We start from the raw sequence: 16,669 nt of genomic DNA, 5'->3' as shown, positions 1-16,669 counted from the left end.
CCATGTTTCTCAGTGGCCGGACAAGCACTGAAAGTTCACCCTCCTTCTGCCTCAATCTGTTCAATGGTCGTACACACCGTCTCCTCCCACGTCTTCTCTCTTTTCTGTGTTGCAGTAATTTCAATAAAAGTAACTTGTTCAGCATTTATTAGCTCCAACTCCAACATGATGCACTCAGTTTCAGTCGCCATTGTTTGAAGTACACAAAGAAACTCAGCACGAAGAAACTTAACACAATGGCATAGAAACCCCACTGCCAACTAGCGTTTTGGCGGTGAATTGCAGAGCGACGCAAACACACCAATGCACAAGTATAAATGCTCACAACAGCGTAGGCTACGGCGTAGAGCCTGTGCAGAAGTATAAATTTTTACTCCACGCCATAGATTGGCCCAACTTCTCCCGAAGCATGGCAGTGACTTATGCCTTTCCCTTGCAAAATTTCTTTTCTCCCATTTACTTCCAGTAATGACTGGTATCCATTGAACAGGGAATGCAGTTGTGCCAATTTGATTGTGGCAAGCATCAGCTCTAAAATCCACCTTGGTGAATATGACAGATTTTGTTTCATACCATTATTGAATGTCAGTTTAAAAAGGGTGTTCTGTGAATACTTGCTGTTGTACATTTGAGTAGAATTTGGGGTGGGGAGAGTAAAGGGGTGCTTGTTCTTTATCCTGATGATGGATGTAAGTCACTGCTGACTGAAATGTATCAGGGAAGTGAGCAACATGTATCAGACAAGTGGTGATATTACTGAGCAGGATATATATTCTTGTTAGTAAGTGGCTTGACGGCTGCAAGCAGAGATGAACTGCTTGCGGCTTTGGTGGAATATTTTCAATGATGAGTTTTACTGTAGTACTGGATTATTAGCAACAGTATTTGGAGACTTACCTGCCCTTCTAGGATGTTTGAACAATCCATAAAAGTTAACCATTTTTGACTTCCAGTTTCTTCACTACTAATCTTTGTTAATCTGTTTTGTAGATGGACATCAAGATGATGAAGCTGGTAAAATTGAAGCTTTACATAAAAGGAGAAACCTCCTTGCAGCTTTCTGTAAATTAATTGTATATAATGTGGTGGACATGAATACAGCTGCAGATATTTTTAAGCAGTACATGAAGGTAAATATTTTCAACGTCATTTTCTGAAATTGAACTAATGTGAAAAGTTGCATTCAACTGAAGTTTAAAGGAAAGTGAAAACTTTTATTTTGATGTAGTAAGGGAATTCAGGATGGTGCAAGTACTTGTTTTTGGGAAAAGTCAGATGAGTATCACATGCTTAGAAATATCAAGCTTGAAACATCACACGGAGTATCTGGGTTCTAACTGTTTAATGTAATCCTGCATTGGTTTACTAGTAAGGATATTTTATTGCTATTTGCTCTTTGTTAACATTTCTTACAGAACAATAAATGCCTACTAAAATAAACATTTGTAATATTGTTAGGTCCTATTCAGTGAATATTTGTTGGAATTTGTAAATTCTATATAAAATGCACATTACTTTATTATTGTCCAATAATGAATACATAATATTACCTAAAATCATTTTTCTTTAGTATTACAATGATTATGGTGATATCATCAAAGAAACTATGAGCAAGTGCAGACAAACTGACAAAATTCAGTGTGCAAAGACCCTTATACTTAGCCTACAGCAGGTAAGAGTTTACATCTCATTAGAAGAGTTATCAAGTTGAAGTATAAAAATTTAAAAAAATACACTCAGTATTGTAAAGGTAGTATTCTTGCTTTATCAGTAGTTTGAATGCTGACTGAAGAATAACACTTTAAGTGGTGAAGGTTTTCCCAAATGCATTTTTGATATTTGCCCATGTAAAGAGAAATGGCACAGAAATGGATCAATTCCTATAACATCCCTGGATTCTACCACTCATTTACACTCCTGGGGCAATTTAGACTGCTAATTAATTTACATGCTTAGGATCTTGGAAGAAACTGAACTCTTAAAGGAAACCCCCATGGCCACAGTTGCAAATTCCACCCAGTTGACATCTGAAACCACATTCAACCTGTTCTTTGGTACTATGAGGCAGTGTTTTTACTAACTGTGTTAGTGAATGGTTTTGTGCATGTTTCATTATTTTCCATATGTTCTGTTATTTAATGAGGAGTAACATTGTAAAAAAAAAAAGTAAGGACTACTGTGGAAAGATAAATTGTGTATTTGTATCTTACCTGTATGTCTACATTTTCCTGGTTTTTAGTGCAAGAGCTATTTCAAAATCTTATTCATGTTTGCATTTCCATTCAATGCTGATGGATTATATTTTGCATGCACTATTCCAGCCAGAACAAGCAAAGTGTAGGGAATAAGTTGGATAAATTGTAATTTTTGGGTAGAATGAATTGCTTTGTTGAGGAATTGAACTTGTAATGATCTCATTCTTGGTTCTGTTTTGCAATATAATACATCTTTTCAGAATTTTTATACTATTCCTTTGTAAAGTTCTGTTTTTACCCATGATTTAAAAAAAATTATTTACAGTTGTTTAGTGAATTGGATCAGGACGTTGGACTCAATTTTGATCGAACAAGTCCTGGTTTTAGTGGTGTTAAGGAACTTGCTCGTCGTTTCTCACTAACATTTGGGTTGGATCAGCTGAAAACCAGAGAAGCTGTAGCAATGCTGCACAAGTAAGTTTTTCTTGTGATTGAAATTACATTTCCTTTCTGGGGAGCTTAGTTTCTGGAGTTATGGATGAAGTTAACAAAATGCGTGAGGACTAGGAAACTTAAGCTGTTAGGAAGCAACAGGTTTTTGTATTATGTTGCACCATATTAAAATTTTTATGTAAAACGTAGGAGCTTACATTCTAAATTACACCAAAGGCCGTAGAGATTTATTGCACCTGAAAGGACGTGCTTGAATGCTGTCAGTGTGGTAGCCTTTTAGGTCTTTACCTATCACATCAAAATTCACTTGCAACCCAGTTATCCCATATGTTTATACTGAAGGTGTTGAATTGATTCATTATTGTCACATATACTGAGATGCACTGAACAAGTGCATATGTTCATCGTGAATAATGTAAAACAATACCAGAATGCAGAATGAAATATAACAACTACAGAGTTCAAAATTCAAAGTAAGTGTATTATCAAAGTACATGTCACCGTATGCTACCCTGAGATTCATTTTTTTCATGAGCATTCACAGTAAATATAATGGAACACGATAAAATCAATGAAAAACCGCACACGACAGAGATAAACAACCAGCCAATGTGCAAAAGACAACAAACTGCAATGACAAAAGAAAATAATAACTAAATAAGCAATAAATATTGAGAACATGAGTTGTAAATTCCTTAAAGATAAGTGCATAGGTTGTGGAATCTTCAATGTTGGGTTGAGCGAAGTTATTCCCTCTGGTTCAAGAGTCTGATGGTTGAGGGGATAATAACATGTTCCTGTTCCTGGTGGTGTGGGACATGGGGCTGCTGTGCCTCCTTCCTGATGGCAGCATTGAGAAGAGAGCAAGGCCTGGATGGTGCTGGTCCTTGATGATGGGTGCTGCTTTCAGTGAATAGTGAAAGTACTCTCCACTGTGGATCTACAGAAGTTTGTCAGAGTTTTAGATGACATAGCAAATCTTTGCAAACTTCTAAGAAAGTAGAGGCATGCTGGACTGAGGACAGATCCTCTGAAATGATAATGCCGAGGGATCTAAAGTTGCTGGCTCTTTCCACCTCTGATTCCCTAATGAGAACTGGCTCATTGTCCTCTGGTTTCCTCCTCCAGTCAATAATCCTATTGTCAATAAAAAGTAGTGCACATAAACAATAACATGCAACAACATAAGGTAGATTGTGAAGTCAGGTCTGCATCATATTGTACTAGAGAACCATTCAGTAGTCTAGTAACAGCATGGTAGAAGTAGGCACCTGGCTGCACATTTCTCAATGAAAGAAAAAAGAGATGCTAAACTCACTAGATCTGGTAATTCTGTGGAGAAAGAAACAAGTTTCAAGCAGGAGATCCTTCAGTTTAATTTCACAATCACTGTTTCAGATTGATGACCCTTCTTCACAACCTGTGTGTGTATATAAATTTTAAAGTAGTTAAGGATAATTGTTTAGATTTTGTTGTAATTTTCTTTACTGCCCATAAGTTAAGCATATTAGCTGAAATGTGTGACTTCTTCCTGTTTTTCGAGCACATTACTTTAACCTTCCATCACATTTATATTCTATTTGGGATATGATACCTTGGGAGTGCCTTGGTTATATTTTACTTAGAACTGTTTGTCATTGAATTTGCAGAGATGGCATTGACTTTGCGTTCAAGGAGCCCAATGTAAATGGAGAAGGTTATCCTGCTGCGAATTTAGCTTTCCTGGATATCCTTAGTGAGTTCTCTTCTAAGCTCCTCAGACAGGACAAGAGAACACTGTAAGTACAGGAGCTAGATGTTTTAAAATAGTACTAATTGAATAACAGGCTATAAAATTAAGTGCAGGTTTGTTTTAACTATGATTAACTTTAGTTATTATACAATGTCGTGTACCTGTTTCACTTAACTATTGATTTTTTTTCTGATTTCAGCTACCTTTACTTGGAAAAGTTTATGAGTGACCAAATAACGTTGCAAAGGGAAGATGTGTGGCTTCCTCTGATATCTTACAGAAACTCTTTATTGACTGGTGATGATGATACAATGTCTGTTGTCAGCGGAATTAGCAGCAAAGGTTCCTCTGTGAGAAGCAAGAAAACAAAACCAGCCACAGGAAAACGAAAATTACCTGAAGGTAATTAATTAACAAGGCTATCCTTTCATCAACCTAGGGTTATCAATTTATCTATTTCATCATATTCAATTAACATAAAAGCAAATTAACACGCTAAACATGCATGTTAGCATTAAGAAAAACTTCAAATGAAAATTACAATTAAGTGTTCTGTCTGCTTTCACCATGATGGGTGGTGCAGGTGTTACATTGCAAATTCCACAAACTACTGTCCCTGGTCTTCCATTGTGCCTTCAAAGTATTTTTCTGTATTCGGAAGGGTGCAAAACTTCAAAGTTTCCCTTCCCTGCAGCTATGATGTTTGAGCGAATTTGTTCCAAGAACTACTTACATGGGCTTCTCCATATTCAGATTAGTTGTGTCATAGATTGGCATTACAATCAGCCTTGTGTTATGGCTGATTGGGTATTGCAAATTCATTCTTAGAAAATTCGCAAATAACTACCTGAAAAAAAATTTGAGATGGAGAACAAAATTCACTTTCACAGAATTTAAGTAGGAAATATATACAATAAATATTTTTTCAACTCTTATTTCTTGATGCAGGTGCAAATGATGTGGTTTACTTTGTGGAAAATCATGATAGACACCATTCTTTAGGAATACAAGCCTCACCCCACCTGGCTCCCTATAGCACAGGCAATTCTGCAGTTGTTATCCACATCTCTTTCTCAAAATTCTGAGACTGAGCAACCTATGCCCAAATATGGGAGGATTGCTGTAGTATGTTTTCAAAGTGAATGTCATCAGTCGCAGTTTCAGCAGCATCATCTTAAGTAATTGAAGTAATAGGAAATCAGCAGGAGGGAAGTGAACTTGTCTAATACACATGAAGATCAAAGAACACTTCCATAAAATCTGGAAAATGTACCATGGGTATTTTTTTTGCCTCAAGTGTCTCACTTTGAAATGCTGCTTCCAGGCATATCTTCATGGTAGCCATTTAGTCTGCAGCAAGCTACTGCGATTTTTATAAATGACCTGGATGAGGAAGTGGAGGGATGGGTTAGTAAATTTGCTAATGACACAAAGGTTGGGGGTGTTGTGGATAGTGTAAAGAGCTGTCAGAGGTTACAGTGGGACATTGATAGGATGCAAAACTGGGCTGAGAAGTGGCAGATGGAGTTCAACCCAGGTAAGTGTGAGGTGGTTCATTTTGGTAGGTCAAATATGATGGCAGAGTATAGTGTTAATGGTAAGACTCCTGGCAGTGTGGAGGATCAGAGGGATCTTGGGGTCCGAGTCCATAGGACACTCAAAGATGTTACGCAGGTTGACTCTGGTTAAGAAGGCATGCAGTGCATTGGCCTTCACCAACCATGAGATTGAGTTTAAGAGCCAAGAGGTAATATTACGGTTATATAGGACCCTGGTTGGACCCCACTTGGAGTACTGTGCTCATTTCTGGTCACCTCACTACAGGAAGGATGTGGGAACTATAGAAAGGGTGCAGAGGAGATTTACAAGGATATTGCCTGGATTGGGGAGCATACCTTATGAGAATAGGTTGAATGAACTCAGCTTTTTCCCCTTGAAACAGCGGAGGATGAGAGGTGACCTAATGGAGGTATGTAAGATGATGAGAGGCATTGATTGTGTGGGTGGTCATAGGCTTTTTCCTAGGGCTGAAATGGCTAACATGGGAGAGCACAGTTTTAAGGTGCTTGGAAGTAGGTACAGAGGAGACGTCAGGGGTAAGTTTTTTTATGCAGGGTGGTGATTGCGTGGAATGGGTGCCGGCGACGATAGTGGAGGTGGATACAATAGGGTCTTTTAAGAGGCTTCTGGATAGGTACTTGGAGCTTAGAAAAATAGAGGGCTGTTGATAACCCTAGGTAATTTCTAAAGTAGGTACTTGTTTGGCACAGCATTGTGGGCTGAAGGTCCTGTATTGTGCTGTAAGTTTTCTATGTTTCTATGTAAAAGAACTGTGAATTTTATGGGTAGGAGGAAAGAGATTGGAGAGAGAGAGAGAGATATTTGCTTTACTTGTCACATGTACATCAAAAATGTAATGGAAATAAGTTTTTTGTGTTAACGACCAATACAGTCTGATGACTTGCAGGGGCAGCCCTTTAGTGTCACTGAGGTTGCGTGCTTACAATTTACTAACTATGACCTCTACATCTTTTGGGATGTTGGAGGAAACCGGAGCACCATAAGACATAGGAGCAGAATTAAGCCATTCAGCCCATTGAATCTGCGCCGCCATTCCATCATGGCTGATCCCAATCCCACTTAACCCCATACACCTGCCTTTTCACCATATCCTTTGATGCCCTGACCAATCAGGAAGCTATCAACTTCCACCTTAAATATATCCATAGACCTGACCTCCACCGCAGCCTGCGGCAGAGCGTTCCACAGATTCACTACTCTCTGACTAAAAAAAAAACCCTCCTTAAATCCATTCTAAAAGGTCACCCTGCAATTTTGAGGCTGTTCCATCTTATTCTGGATACCCCAACCCCAGGAAACATCCTCTCCACATCCACCCTATCTAGTCCTACGAACATTTGGTAGGTTTCAATGAGATTCTCCCACATTTTTCTAAATTTCAGAGAGTACCTGCCCGAAGCTGCCAAACGCTCCTCATATGTCAACCCCTTCATTCCCGGAATCATCCATGTGAACCTCCTCCGGATTTTCTCCAATGACAACACGTCCCTTCTGAGATATGGGGCTCAGAACTGTTGATGATACTCCAAGTATGACCTCAGCATTATAAAGCCTTCCTTTTATATTATATTCCTCTTGAAATAAATGTCAACATTGCGCTTGCCTTCTTTACCACAGACTATCTGTAAATTAGCTATCTGGAAATCTTGCTCTTAAGGGCTCATTCTAAATAATGGATTCCAACACTTTCCCAACTACTGAGGCTCGGCTAACTGGGCTATAATTTTGCCTTCCTCCCTTCTTAAAGAGCAGAGTGATATTTGCAATCTTTCTGATCTCCAGGACCATGCCAGAATCAAGTGATTCTTAAAATATCATGACCAATGTATCCATTATCTCTTCAGCAACCTCTCTCAGGACTCTGAGATGTCCATCTGGTCCAGGTGACTTACCCACCTTAGGAGACCTTTGAGTTTGCTTAGCATTTTTCCCTTCGGAATAGCAGTGGCACACCCTGACACTCACAGACCTATGGCACACTACTAGTGTTTTCCATAGTGTAAGACACATGCAAAGTGCCCATTAAGTTCATCTGCCATTTCTTTGTCCCCCATTACTACCTCACCAGCATCATTTTCCAGAGGTCCAATATCAACTTTCACCTTCCTCTTACTCTTTGTATAACTAAAAAAAACTTCTGGTATCCTGCTTTATCTTATTGTCTAGTTTGTCCTCGTATTTCATCTTAGTCAATAGTCATAGTCATTCTTTATTGATCCTGGGGGAAATTGGTTTTTGTTACAGTTGCACCATAAATAATAAATAGTAATAAAACCATAAATAGTTAAATAGTAATATGTAAATTATGCCAGGAAATTATGAAATAAGTCCAGGACCAGCCTGTTGACTCAGGGTGTCTGACCCTCCAAGGGAGGAGTCGTAAAGTTTGATGGCCACAGGCAGGAATGACTTCCTATGACGCTCTGTGTTGCATCTCGGTGGAATGAGTCTCTGGCTGAATGTACTCCTGTGCCCACCCAGTACATTATGTAGTGGATGGGAGACATTGTCCAAGATGGCATGCAACTTGGACAGCATCCCCTTTTCAGACACCACCATCAGAGAGTCCAGTTCCAACCCCACAACATCACTGGCCTTACGAATGAGTTTGTTGATTCTGTTGGTGTCTGCTACCTTCAGCCTGCTGCCCCAGCACACAACAGCAAACATGATAGCCACCACAGACTCATAGAACATCCTCAGCATCGTCCGGCAGATGTTAAAGGACCTCAGTCTCCTCAGGAAATAGAAACGGCTCTGACCCTTCTTGGAGACAGCCTCAGTGTTCTTTGACCAGTCCAGTTTATTGTCAGTTCGTATCCCCAGGTATTTGTAATCCTCCACCATGTCCACACTGACCCCCTGGATGGAAACAGGGGTTTTGAATTCAAATCTTTTGAATTGAATTGAATTCAATTGGCTTTATTACTTACATCCTTCATATAAATGAGTAAAATTCTTTACGTTACGTCTCCATTCAAATGTGCAATTATAGTAATTTATAATATTATGTAAAACAGGATAGTCAATGTAACATAGAAATACATATTGTGTCAGCATGAATTAAGCAGTCTGATGGCCTGGTGGAAGAAACTGTCCTGGAGCCTGTTGGTCCTGGCTTTTATGCTGCAGAACTGTTTCCCGGATGGTAGCAGCTGGAACAGTTTGTTATTGGGGTGACTCAGGTCTCTAATGATCCTTCGGGCTTTTTTTACACACCTGTCTTTGTAAATGTCCTGAATAGTGGGAAGTTCACATCTACAGATCCGCTGGGCTGTCCGCACCACTCTCTGCAGAGTCCTTCGATTGAGGGAAGTACAGTTCCCATACCAGGCAGTGGTGCAACCAGTCAGGATGCTCTCAATCGTGCCCCTCTAGAAAGTTCTTAGAATTTGGGGGCTATATCAAACTTCTTCAGCTGTCTGAAGTGAAAGAGGCATTGTTAGTACAGACCACGTTATATCCTCAGTGATGTTTATGCTGAGGAGCTTAAAGCTGTTCACCCTCTCAACCCCAGATCCATTGATGTCCATAGGGGTGAGCCTCTCTCCGTTCCTCCTGTAGTCCACAACCAGCTCCTTTGTTTTTGTGATGTTGAGGGAGAGGTTGTTTTCTAGGTACCACTGTGTCAGGGTGATGACTTTCTTGACTACTATTTGGAGGCCTATATATGATTCCCATAATGTTTCTTTTACCCTTGCAATTTCTTAACTCCATCCACAAGATTTCAATATTCTCTGACCCTATGTTACCTCTTTCTAAAGATGTAATTCCATCTGTTACCTACAGAGCCGCATCACCATCTATGCCTTCCTGCCTGTCCTTTTGATACAAAGTATATCCCTTGATGTTAAGTTCCCAACTATGGCCTTCTTTCAACTATGACTCAGTAATGCCCACACCATCATACCAACCAGTCTCTAATTGTGCCATCCATCTTATTCTGAATGCTATGCTCATTTGAGTACAGCACCTTCAATCCTGCATTCTTCACCCTTTTGAATTTTGCCTCTGTGGTACAATTTAACTCTTGGCTCTGTCTGCATTTGTACCCAATCCTCAGTCATTGACTTGTCCTTCCTTACATTTGTGTTACACCCATCATCTACTTGTGGACCTGCTGGCTCATCCTCAGTTCTATCATACTGGTTCCCATCCCTCTGCCATATTAGTTTAAACCACTCCCAACGACTCCAATAAACGTGCCCGCAAGAATATTGGTCCCCTTGAGGGGATTCTGGAGGAAAATATGCAGTCACAAAGAATGTACAAAGACCTTCTGGCCAGTGGTGGAAATTGAACCCTAATTGTAATATTGGTGCTGTAAAGTGCTATGCTAACCGCTATGCTGCTGCGTCATCCAATGGGTTGTGGAACATCCCAGTGAAGTGCTGTAGAGAGAGCGCGAACAAAAGGGATGGGGAGGGAAGGTAGAGATAAAGAGGTGATGCAGTGAAGATCAAAGCTGTCCAGGGTTCAAGGTTAGATGAAACACCCAGAATGAGTGAAACCAACGGTGCAGAGTGATTTGCTCCATTCTCTCTCACCATCGGCTCCCCCCAGCATAATTAGTAAATTTCTCCAGTATTATACTTGTGAAAATGCACTTTGTCCCCTATGTCTGTGAATATAATATGCTTTTTTCAGTTAGAAGCATTGTTTTTGGTGAGTCTTATTGATTTGTCTTCTTGGACTACCTTGTTTGCATGGTTTTAATTGTCTCCTGTTAACCTTATTTCCTTCTAAGTATCTACTTTCCTTTTATTACTACTACCATTCCTTACTTATTATTCTATCACCCATTTTAGCATTTAAAAAAATGTTTCTAGTCTACATTTACTGTGATAATACATTATTATACATTTAAAGAAGCTTCATGAACAATCTGGAAGCATGTAGTGTAAGTTTGCTGACAACACTAAATTGAGGGGAAAAGCAAATTATGCAGAAGATATGGAGAGTCTGAAGAGAAGTAATAGCTTTAAGTGAATGTGCAAGGGTCTGGCAGATGGTGTATAATATTGGTAAATGTGAGGTCATCCACTTTGGAAGGAAAAGTGGAAGATCATATTATTTAAATAGTAAAAAATTGCAGCATGCTATGCAGAGGGACTTGGGAGTACTTCTGCATGAATCACAAAAGGTTGGTTTGCAGGTGCAGCAGACTATCAAGAAGGCAAATGGAATGTTGGCCTTCATTGCTAGAGGGATAGAAGTTAAGAGCGGGGAGATTATGCTGCAACTGTACTAGTGAGGCCGCATCTGGGGTACTGCGTGCAATTCTGATCTACTTACTTGAGGAAGGATGTACTGGCTTTGGAGGCTGTGCAGCAGGTTCACCAGGTTGATTCCAGAGATGAGTGGGTTAGATTGAAGAGATTGAGTTGCCTGGGACTGTACTTGCTAGAATTCAGAAAAATAAGAGGAAATCTTATAGAAACATATAAAATTATGAAAGGGATAGATAAGATAAAGGCAGGAAGGTTGTTTCCACTGGTAGGTGAGACTAGAACTAGGAGATATAACCTCAAGATTCAGGGGAGTAGATTCTGGTTGGAGAGGAGGAGGAACTGCTTTTCCCAGAGAGTGGTAACTCTGGAATTCTCTGCCCAATGAAGCAGTGGCGGCTATCACAGTAAATATATTTAAGACAAGGTTGTATAGATTTTTTGCCTAGTTGGGGAATTAAGGGTTATGGATAAAAGGCAGGTAGGTGGAGATGAGTCTACCTCATCTCATGAGCCAGATTAGCCATGATCTTATTAAATGGTAGAGCAGGCTCGACGGGCCAGGTAGCCTACTCCTGCTTCTACTTATGTTCTTATGTTCATTATTGGAATTTAAGAATCTTCTATTAAATTTGCATTTCATATAACAATGATGAAAATGCCAATGAGGTTGTTCTAAAAAATTCTGTGATAAGGCAAATACGACATAGAGGTGAGGTGATTGTTCTTAATTGCAACATGTAATGTGCTTTGCAGAGTAGTTTTATCATAAATATGATTGGTGCAAAGAGAAACTGGTTTCTTACAGTGAGGGGTGGAAATGGTATCAAATAGAAAAGAAAGTTATTGATTATACTTTAACTGCAAAGTAAATTTTTGTTAGGAAAGCATGGTACTGGACTTCGGAAAACATTTTATATGAATTCAGAATTCCTGCCATTTACCTATTTCATATCTCAACATCCCTAGCAGGAAATGGTTGATGTTTCCTTTATTGCTTGTTACTTGCAGGATACCATCATATATCGTCACCTCCATTGTTCATTTGTCCAGACTCACTGTGAACTATTATTTTAAAACTCTGGCAATGGTGCAAAATATGCACTTCTTCGATATCATAAATATGAAAGTGTTATCTCCTGGTCTGTGCGCAGATTGTGGCAGTAGCCAGACTGCTTTCCAGAACCTTACTTGTGCTCAGTGTTAAATCAGTTAGGAGAGTCACAGGAAGGTCACTGCATAGATCACCATTTTTGCCCATTAGTTCCACACCAGCTCTACAAGAGAAATCCTCCTAGTCCAATCCCCTCATCCTCTCAATACATCTTTGTTTATTCAACTCCCCTTTGAATATCACTTGCTGTATGAATATTCGCTCAGTGGTTACTTTATTAGTTTTCCATTGTATCACTTCTAATTCTTTTGCCGATCATGTCTTATTCTTGAGCTTTCTGCTGCAAGGAATAATTTCTTTCTATCTGTCCGGAGTCTTTGATTTTTAAGGGCTTTATCAAATACTTCTCAATTACCACTGTTCTAAGAGGAACAATACCAATGTCTGCATTCCGACATGTTAGTAATCTCTTGTCCCAAGAATGATTTCTATACTTTTTCTTAAGCCTTCTCATATTTTCTGTAGTGTCTAGCTAAATCACTGTTTTTATAACAGTTCTTTCTTGTTTTTTTCTCTCTTTTTAAAGTACAGACAGAACCTTGCATGCCTTTTTAACCACTTTCTCAACAGTTCTTGCTATCTCAATGACATGTCACCTTTTCCTGTGTCTCAAACTTCTCAGCATCTTGTATTTAGGCATATTTGGTCATGAATCCCGACCTGTTTATTTTACAAGTCTGTATTATTGCCATAACTTTCATTCACTCGGCCAATTGCATATGCAGTTCTCCAAACATGTATCTGAACATTCATTTTATATCGACTTTAATCCTTCTGTATTCTCTCTAATCCCACCTAAAGCCTGATTTCTTCTAATTCTTGTTATCTCTCCTAATCCTTCGTACATCTTAATTTTTTTCCTTTTCAGTACTTTATCTAGGCACCCATCTTCTCAGATCCTTCCTAGTACATCAACCCATGAAGATATTAGTTACAGCTCCATTGAGATGTAATCCATCACATCAGCACTGGTTTCACCTTCACCATAAATGCCCCTGGAATTTAAAGGCCTTCTTCTCTACTATCCTCCCATTCTCCATACTCAGCAGCTCATATCCCAGGGATTAATTTTGGAAATTATTTCCTTTTGAGTTGCTGCTTTAATTCTCTCCTTACTCAAAACGTCTCTTTATCCAGCTAAGTCGTTACTGATAGATCGTATTATTAGTTTGTTCCCATTATTTTCTCACTGATTAATGTTACCTAAAACCAGAGAGGCAATGCACTATGCAGGACTTATGGCAGTTGTGAAAACATCTGTCTGTCCAGCAAAAGATGGAATCACCTTCGACCATTTCATTTCTTAGCTTCATTGTTCCCATATTCTGAAGGAAAATATTCTAGTGCTTTTTTTGAAAATTTTTAACAGCTTTAGTCAGATTCCTGTATCTCAGAAGTAGCTAACTCCAACATAACTCCCAATAAAAATGATGATGATGCTCCTTCCGGACAGCCCTGTATAGTGTGCACTCTTATTTTCTCAGTGAGTTGGAGGAAAAAAGTATGCTTTTTATCATATTAGGATTGTATTTCTTACTATAGATATCAGCTTCCTTTATTTATTTCATCCAATTCCTGTTCAGATCCTTCCATCTATATAGTTGTGTAGCCAACCATAATCCATTTCTTGAGAGGGCTCAATCTCAAAACAGAAACACAGTTCACTTATTAAACAACACACATCAAAGTTTGATGTGTGTTGCTTGAATTTCCAGCATCTGCAGAATTCCTGTTGTTCACTTATTAAACAGTTTTTTTTATTGTAATGTGCTCTTATTTTAGGGATTTATTTAAACCTAAAATTGACCCCACACTGAAATGCCTAATGATCGTATAAATCTTCACAATGTGACCGAGAGCCTCATGATCATACAATTACCAATCTCTCAATATTAGCAAGGTATTGCCTTTATGCTTCTTCTAGAGAAAATTCAGCCCTGTGCAACTCTTATCAACTGCTTTTACACTAACATCAACCAAAAATGGAAGTTCATCTGCTTAATATCTATCTTTTGAAAGTGAGTGAAAGAATAGGAGTCTTTTTCATTACCATTAGTTAAGTAGAAAAGTTTTGTGATTTTATTTTGGATTCTAACATGTATTCTGTCCAAATGACATAGCAGATGAAAGCAATGATGGATCATGGATCAATAGAGAACATAGTTTGCAATCGCCAATTATGACACAAACCCCGCAGTTGACATCCACTATTATGAGAGAGCCAAAGAGGCTGCGGCCTGAAGAAGAAAGTTACATGGGGGTGTACCAAATGCCACAACATCATCAGCCTCCTGTGGACTACAAGTATGTTTTCAGTGGTTTCATTATGTATAAATGCTTTTAACTCTTTAATTACTTGTTTATATTAGTAATGAAAGCCTGTGGTCATGCATTGATTTGACTTTCAAATCCCAATAGTAAAATTAATTTGAATTCATCTATGCACAATCCTTAGACATATTTTATATTTCCAACTGTTATAAAGGCAGTTTAATTTTTGGTTTATTAAGAAAAACTGAAAGTATCAGAGAAAGCAAGTGAGATCACTACCTAGCATTTCATCATGCTCCACTCAGCCCTATGTGAGCCCATCACTTGAATTTTTTTTACTGGACAATTGAATGCATGATGTTCTTGATCAGACAGGTATAAGTTGTGTCTGAAAATGACTAAGGAATGAAAAGCAAATTTAAAATATGCCTTGAAACAGTTGTATTTTGCATTCAGCATATGCCTATGATTTTGTAGTTGAAATCAACATCTGGCATGCAAGATCAAACCTAAATGAGTAACTGATATGCAGTAGTGAACTTAATATGAGATTCGCACCTAATAGGCATGGTTTCATTATCCTTAACTCACAGGTAAATGGTACTAAATGGGTAATCTGTTTCTTTAAGCTCTCTATGTGGCTCATTAGGAAAAGGAAACTTGTAATGTTATAACAATGATAGGGAGCAGGAATGCATTTCCCTTGTGTGGCTTTGGGACACTGGAGATTTCTCTGTGCCTAAGTTGTACACAAAGAGTGTATGATATTTATATGAATATGTTCCATTTTCTCACTGAAATAACCCACTTCAGTTTGTCTGTCTCCTTTTTTACTCTCTGTTTCAAATAGATGTTTTAAAAAAAGGGAATAGGCAATCATTTTAACATGTTTTACTATTCATGTAGGTTAAAGCTGACCTTTTTATCAAAACCATTTCCCTATTTGTTGCTCTGTATTCTTTGACATCTAACCCAAATTAGATCTTGAAACATTTTAATTGACCTAGCAATCATATTCTTCTGAATATTCACTACATGTGGTTTAAAAAACATGTTTCCTGATTTTACTTGTAAGTGGTCAAATTTATTTCTATTGGTTATTTCTGCCTCAGTATGTTTATTTTCTTTCCCTAATGGCTAGGTGGTAAATTGAATTGTAGAAGGTTGCAGAGATATTTTGGGGGATATAGATCCATTAGATAAATAGGAAGGAATATAATGTAGAAAAATGTGAGGTCACTGACATTGGTGGGAAAAGAGGGATAGAATATTTTTCAAATGATAGATTAAAAGTGTTGGTGAAAAAGGATCTAGTACTTTCCTGGTGTATATAACAAATAAATTCTTCTTGAGCTTCCAGCCGAGTGTAGATATCATTTTAACCAATGTTTCGATGACAAACATCTTTATCAGGGATGATGGCTGGGTATGTCTAGTCTGGTGGTATTTATATCCCCATCATCCATCTCTCCTGATTAGTTAGTCCTCGTCCAATCAGGCTTCCAGTCGGCGGTAGCAGAACATTGCATTCGCAATGGCCATGGGATTGACTTTGGCACAAAATTGCTGTGCCATGCCAATGGCTTTTCCGACCGTCTAGTGAAGGAAGCCATTGAAATAAAGCTAGAGGAAAAGTATTTTAACAAAGACATTGGTCTCACTCTTAAGGAAGAACTGCAATTCGATTGTTAGCAAGTTGGGACAGCAGAAACCTGATTGGATGAGGACTAACCAATCAGGAGGGATGGATAACGGGTATAAATACCACTAGACTAGACATATCGAAGCATCATCCTTGATGAAGATGGCAGAATTTGTCATTGAAGCATTGGTTAAAATGAATGCCTGTACCTGGCTGGAAGCCTGAGAAGAGTTACTTCGTAAAAGTGTTGGTGTTTAGAGGAACTCTGTACATGAATGAGCTATTGCAAACAATTTAATAGCATCAAAGGCTTCACAATCCTTTGAGTAGGCCTTCTTAGCAGAAGCTTCAAATTATTGGCGTTTTATCCCATAGTAAATGCCAGATAAACCA

General features: G+C 38.6%; 1 protein-coding gene across 5 annotated transcripts in view; it reads left to right on the top strand.

Annotated features, from left to right (window-relative positions):
* The window catches only part of stag2b (STAG2 cohesin complex component b), a 175,923-nt gene that overhangs the window by 148,310 nt on the left and 10,944 nt on the right, over positions 1-16,669 (top strand). For 4 of the 5 annotated variants that reach the window (XM_072270837.1, XM_072270833.1, XM_072270834.1 and 1 more), the window contains 6 exons: positions 991-1,130; positions 1,571-1,672; positions 2,521-2,669; positions 4,298-4,426; positions 4,580-4,782; positions 14,484-14,667. In XM_072270837.1, the coding sequence (XP_072126938.1) occupies positions 991-1,130; positions 1,571-1,672; positions 2,521-2,669; positions 4,298-4,426; positions 4,580-4,782; positions 14,484-14,667 (907 nt within the window). The remainder of the gene's footprint in view (positions 1-990; positions 1,131-1,570; positions 1,673-2,520; positions 2,670-4,297; positions 4,427-4,579; positions 4,783-14,483; positions 14,668-16,669) is intronic. The other variant, XM_072270835.1, reaches the window with a different exon arrangement.

The sequence above is a fragment of the Mobula birostris genome, chromosome 10, assembly GCF_030028105.1.
Source record: "Mobula birostris isolate sMobBir1 chromosome 10, sMobBir1.hap1, whole genome shotgun sequence".
In the NCBI taxonomy this organism is placed as follows: domain Eukaryota; kingdom Metazoa; phylum Chordata; class Chondrichthyes; order Myliobatiformes; family Myliobatidae; genus Mobula; species Mobula birostris.
This window is presented reverse-complemented; position numbering and strand designations above follow the sequence as displayed.